At 39.7% G+C, this 6,802-nt stretch overlaps 1 protein-coding gene across 1 annotated transcript; it reads right to left on the reverse strand.

Annotated features, from left to right (window-relative positions):
• LOC133251963 (olfactory receptor 7G1-like) lies at positions 1–1,088 on the reverse strand. Its single transcript, XM_061424732.1, has one exon. It carries the CDS (start codon positions 1,086–1,088, stop codon positions 150–152), a length of 939 nt encoding a protein of 312 aa, XP_061280716.1. The 3' UTR covers positions 1–149.
• Between the last annotated feature and the right edge of the window lie 5,714 nt (positions 1,089–6,802).

Consider the following 6,802-nt stretch of genomic DNA (forward strand, 5'->3'; position numbering starts at 1 on the left):
TTCAACCTCAAGTTAAAATTCCCTTAGCCATTATGTTACCTAGTCATTTTAGAATAAGTTGGTGGGACAAGAGTCAGGCTTTCTGGTTCACCTGGCATTCTGTGACTCTGGTTCATTCTAGAAATGCCAGTACAAAGCAGAAGAGACAATCACAGAAAAGAAGAAGTCCTAACGATGAGTTTCCTCAAGGCTTCTTTCATGTCCCTGTTCCTCAGGCTATAAATGAAGGGGTTCATCATTTGAGGAACAACAGTGTACATCATTGAAAGCACGGCAGTGTTTCTGGAAGAGTTAGTAAGAGCAGAACTAATGTACACCCCCAAACCTGTCCCATAGAATAAGGACACAACTGAGAGGTGAGACCCACAGGTGGAAAACGCTCTATACTTTCCACTTGCTGATGGCATTCTCAAGACAGAGGACACTATCTGAATATAAGAGAAAATGATTCCACACACAGGAATACCCCCAAATATGCTAGTTGCCAAATATATCAGGATATTGTTAATGAAGGTATCAGAACATGCAAGCTTGATGACCTGAACAACTTCACAGAAGAAGAGGGGGATTTCCAGATCTGTGCAAAAGGTCAGCTGCAACACCATCAGACTGTGAAGAAGGGCAACCACGATGCTAATAAACAAGGAGAATAGAATCAGCTGGCCACAGAGGGGGAAGTTCATGATGGCCATGTACCTCAGTGGGTGACGAATGGCCACATACCGGTCATAGGCCATTACTGCGAGAAGACTATTTTCCAAACCAACAAAGACTAGGATGAAGCAGAGCTGGGTGAGGCAGCCTGTATACGTGATGCTCTGATTCTGTGTTTGGATGTTCACTAGCATATTTGGGATCGTGGTTGTGCTTAAACAGATGTCAGTAAAGGACAAGTTGTACAGAAAGAAGTACATGGGGGTGTGGAGGTGGGAGTCAGAGATGACAGCCATGATGATGAGCAGGTTTCCCAGAATGGTAACTAGGTATATGAACAGGAACAGAATGAAGTGGAGTGGCTGCAGTTTCGGATCTTCTGTCACTTCCATAAGAAGGAATTCTAAAATTCCTGTTTTGTTTCTGGGTCCCATGTTGTGGAAAAATCTGGTGAGAAGGATGGAAACTGACAACATATCAAATGTGGGTTTTCTGCACTAGCAGGAGAATCACAAAAGGCAGACACTATCTTGGGATGAGATGGAGACAGAGAAGAATAAGAAACATTCCTTCTGTACACATATTATTCCGTTACTTTTTTAAAAAACTGAACCTGATAGTGGATATGATCCATTGTTGATTCCCATAGGGGCTATAAAAATGTAGTCACTTTTTATAATACACTAACTATACTATTTAGATTATTTGAGACATTTGGTAATTTTCTAAAGAGAGACTAGGGAGGCAGTTTTATATTCTGTCTAGATTCCCAGAGAACTCAGAGCCAGGAAACTGAAATAATACATAGGTATGTCAATAACCTTGATGTCCCTTGGACAGCAAGGAGATCAAACCAGTCAATCCTAAAGGGAATCAACCATGAATATTCACTGGAAGGACTGATGCTGAAGCTGAAGGTCCAACATTTTAGCCACCTGCTGTGAAGAGCCAACTCCTTGGAAAAGACTCTGATGCTGGGAAAGATAGAGGACGGGAGGAGAAGGGGGCAACAGAGGATAAGTTGGTTGGATATGATCACTGACTCAATGGACATGAATTTGAGCAAACCTCAGGAGACAGTGAAGGACAGGGAAGCCTGGCCTGCCGCAGTCCATAGTGTAGCAAAGAGTTGGAAACGACGTAACGACTGAACAATAATTACAAATGTCAAGAATCAAATGAGAAGATAAGATAAACTTTATTGAACTTCCTGTCCACCCACCCCATACCCCAACAAGATGGCAAATGAATGTTGGAAAAATTTTAAAGTGATCCTGTTTTAAGAAATGCAGATTTGAAGTAGAGTGTGTGTACATATTGATTCCAAACTCCCTAACAGTCCCTTCCTCTCATTCTTCTGCCTTAGCAAACATAAGTGTGTTCTCTAAGTCTGTGAATCTGTTTCTGTTTTGTAAATAACCATAAAGTCCTACTGTGTACCATAGGGGCTCTGCTCAATGTTATGTGGCAGCCTAGATGGGAAGGGAGTTGTGGGAAGAATGGATATATGTATATACATGACTGAGTCCCTTTGCCGTCCACCTTAAACGGTGACTACATTGTGTGTGTGTGCGTGTGGCCATGCTCAGTTGGGTCCAACTCTCTTATTAAGACTCCATGGACTCTAGCCTGCCAGGCTCCCCTCTCCATGGGATTTTCCAGGCAAGAATACTAGAGTGGGTTGCCATTTCATTCTCCCAGATATCTTCCCAGCCCAGAGATGGAAACCATGTCTCTTGCGTCTGCTGCGTTGCAGGTGGATTCTTTACCACTGTGCCACCTGGGAAGCCCATTAACCGGCTCTACTCCAGTATAAAGTACAAAGTTCAGAAAAGGGGGGTGCAGATTTCAACTCAAGAGGAAATGGTTTTGGTTATAGTAGAGAGTGACTACAACATTAGTCAATGAGAGGCATTTTAATACTGGTGCAAAGTACAAGGAAACTTGAGAAGAAAATGAGAGACAGGCAGGAGGCCTGGAGTAGCTCATTTCTAATCATCTGATGTATATTCTTTCCTCATAGCTTCCTTTGGATAAGTATAGCGAGACACCTGTCCTCATTTCCAAATCTTACTGAGGGACATTAGGTTACCTGAGTGGCATCACAGTGGAATGATGGTTAACATTTCTGTCAAGTGTTCCATACAGATCTGTATTCAGGAGAGGCAGAGGAACTGAGTGAGCCACCAGGCTCCAAGGCAAGAAGGGTCATCTATGGAAGGAGGCTCAGGTGTGTTACTGCTTTTCAGGGAAAGGACTGTTGATTGGGGCGGTCACAGGCAGAGCACAATCTCTGTACTCCCTAGAGGATCAATTTCCAAAGCTCCTCATTAGTCAAGCAATTTTATTATCACTGTGATCCCAGTACTGTGCCAATCCTTAAAGACCAAGGATATAATTCTATAATGCTTAGTATATTATACTAATCTATACTATATATAATCCTATAATATAATAAGCTATAATATTATGTTTTGTATATTATAATTACTTATAAAATATATGCTATGTATTACACAAGTAACATTTTAAAAACATACTTGTTTATATATATATATATATTTTTTTTTTTTAACTTACAACATTGTATTGGTTTTGTCATATATCAACATGAATCCGCCACAGGTATACACGTGTTCCCCATCCTGAACCCTCCTCCCTCCTCCCTCCCCGTACCATCCCTCTGGGTCGTTCCAGTGCACCAGCCCAAGCATCCAGTATGGTGCTCAAACCTGGACTGGTGACTCATTTCATATATGATATTATACATGTTTCAATGCCATTCTCCCAAATCATTCCACCCTCTCCCTCTCCCACAGAGTCCAAAAGACTGTTCTATACATCAGTGTCTCTTTTGCTGTCTCGTATAGAAGGTTATTGTTACCATCTTTCTAAATTCCATATATATGCATTAGTATACTGTATTGGTGTTTTTCTTTCTGGCTTACTTCACTCTGTATAATAGGCTCCAGTTTCACCCACCTCATTGGAACTGATTCAAATGTATTCTTTTTAATGGCTGAGTAATACTCCATTGTGTATATGTACCACAGCTTTCTTATCCATTCATCTGCTGATGGACATCTAGGTTGTTTCCATGTCCTGGCTATTATAAACAGTGCTGCGATGAACATTGGGGTACACGTGTCTCTTTCCCTTCTGGTTTCCTCAGTGTGTATGCCCAGCATTGGGATTGCTGGGTCATAAGGCAGTTCTATTTCCAGTTTTTAAAGGAATCTCCACACTGTTCTCCATAGTGGCTGTACTAGTTTGCATTCCCACCAGCAGTGTAAGAGGGTTCCCTTTTCTCCACACCCTCTCCAGCATTTATTATTTGTAGACTTTTGGATCGCAGCCATTCTGACTGGCATGAAATGGTACCTCATAGTGGTTTTGATTTGCATTTCTCTGATAATGAGTGATGTTGAGCATCTTTTCATGTGTTTGTTAGCCATCTGTATGCCTTCTTTGGAGAAATGTCTATTTAGTTCTTTAGTGCATTTTTTGATTGGGTCATGTAAAAAAAAAAACCACAAAAATTTCAGGGTTTCACGTTTCCTGAATCTTAATCTTGACCATGTGTTTTTCACACAAATTTTATTCATTGCAATATATTCTCTGTGACAATACCATCTCTGATCAATTAGTATATCATGGCCATCTTTTCTAATTTATCAAAATAGCTTCAATATGTATTAATAGTTTTCTTCACTTTCTGTCTCTGTGTGTGCTCAGTCATGTTCAACTCTTTGTGATCCAATGGACTGTAGCCTGCCAGGCTCCTCTGTCCATGGGATTAAGGCAAGAATAGTGGAGTGGGTTGCCATTTCCTCCTCCAGGGGATCTTCCTGAGCCAGAGATTGAACTTGGGTCTCCTGCATTGCAGGCAGATTCTTTACAACTGTGCCACCTGGGAAGCCCATTAATTGCCTCTACTCCAGTGTAAAATAAAAAGTTCAAAAAAGGGAGATGCAGATTTCAACATCTGAGCCATCAAGGAAGCTCTTTAGCTGAATGGTTTGCTACAATAATTAAGACCTATAAAATTGGTACAGGAGTAAATATGACTTGCTGATGATAATGTAGAGTCCAGCCTAAGACCACACATAAATGGACAGTTTATTCAGGGATAGAAAAATGAATTTGGATCTCTGCCTCACATCAAGGCAAAATTAAATTCCAGGAAGGGTTTGTTTCAAATATAAAAGCCAAAATGATGAATCCCTCAGATTGAAGTAACCCTGGGATTTATAAAATACATCTGGGAGCACAAACCATTATGGAAGGTATTGACAAATGCACTCCACTAAAATTAAGCCCTTACATTCATACCCTGTCCCCCCAAAAAAACCTAAAAAAAAAAAGATATCCAAAAGCAAAAACACATGTGAAAAAAACTGCAGTGCATTCAGGTGAAAATAATAACCTGGTAATACAAAGTCACATGGATCAATTATGAAAAGGGAAGGAACTCAGCAGAAGTACCACAAGCAGAAATTTAACAGATAGGAAAGAAGTATATGAAGGTAATATCAACCATTTAATAATAAGACACACGTGAATTAATGAAATCATTTTTATACCCATTAGACTGTCAGTATTTTTGAAAACATTTGTGATGAAATAGATCACTAGTACTTTCCAGTGTATGTCTATTTGTCCAAAGAAAAGCTTATTGGAACTACCCAAAGGAGACTTGATATCTCTAATACCCAGTATTTCCATCCCAATTACAAAACACTCTCATTAACACCAGAAACATATAAGACACTATTCAAAATGATTTATCTATAACACCAGAAAACTAGCTACAAAGAAATGAAACTTCCAGCATCAGGAAGAACATATATTTTGGAAAAGATACAGCATACATGTACAAGTCCAGAGTATTGGAAATGAGTTCATTTTTGCTGCATAAATAATATTTATTTTATTATGTGACACATCAGAAAAGGCAGCTGATAAATACAACATGAAAGAAAACAAAACTAACCTAATTGCTGAAGCAAGTGGTAAAAATATGCGAGACCAGTAGGTTTACAAATTAGAATATCAGCATATTATGGAACACAACAATACTAGTTAATTTTCCAAGGTGATTTGTATTTTTACTCTAGAGAGTACAAATCATTATGGAAAGTATTGACAAATGCACTGCATTAAAATTAAGCACTTGTGTTCACACCCTGCCCCCATAAAAAAACAAACTACAAAAGATATTCAAAAGCAATATCACATGTAAAAAGAAATATGCAGTGCATACAAATCTCCACATGTCTCACAGTAGGCTTGAGCCTGGGATGCAGTTCTGTTGTTGTTCATCACTAAGTCGTGTCTGACTCTTTGTGATCCCATGAATGGCAGCACGCACGCCAGGCTCCTCTGTCCTTTACTGTCTCCTGAAGTTTGCTCAAATTTGTGTCCATTGAGTCAGTGATGCTCTCTAACCATTTCATCCTCTGCCAACCCTTTCTCCTTTTTCCTTCAATATTTCCCAACATCATAGCTCCAGTAAGTCGGTTCTTCCCATCAGGTGGCCAAAGTATTGGAGCTTCAGCTTCAGTATCAGCCCTTTCAGTGCATATTCAGGGTTTATTTCTTTAGGATTGATTGGTTAGATCTCCTTGCAATTCAAGAGATTCTCAAGAGTCTTCTCCAACATCAGAGTTCGAAAGCATCAATTCTTTGGCATTAAGCTTTCCTTATGGTCCAATTCTCACATCTGTACATGACTACTGGAAAACCATAGTTTTCACTATATGGACCTTTTTTGGCCCCAACCATAAGATCGAGCTAAATCAAGGTTCTTACGTCCACAAATTTATTAGATCCTCTCCCTGACATATCCAAAATTTCCACATTTCTTTTTTTGATGTTCCAATGATATCAGTATATTTCCTGCCTCCATTAGCTTCTTAAGGAGTGCATGGAGGAAAACAGGACTAGGAAATGGGACTCATTTGTGAAACATCACTGAGCCAAGCAAACAGGAAGTTGGTTTCAACCTCAAGTTAAAATTCCCTTAGCCACTATGTTATCTAGTCATTTTAGAATAAGTTGGTGAGACAAGAGTCAGGCTTTCTGGTTCACCTGACATTCTGTGACTCTGGTTCATTCTAGAAATGCCAGTACAAAGCAGAAGAGACAA

This window comes from Bos javanicus, chromosome 7 (assembly GCF_032452875.1).
Source record: "Bos javanicus breed banteng chromosome 7, ARS-OSU_banteng_1.0, whole genome shotgun sequence".
Classification (NCBI taxonomy): domain Eukaryota; kingdom Metazoa; phylum Chordata; class Mammalia; order Artiodactyla; family Bovidae; genus Bos; species Bos javanicus.

Excerpts from the sequence above, each read along its gene's own strand:
- LOC133251963 (XM_061424732.1), bottom strand. The coding sequence starts at position 1,088 with ATGGGACCCAGAAACAAAACAGGAATTTTAGAATTCCTTCTTATGGAA.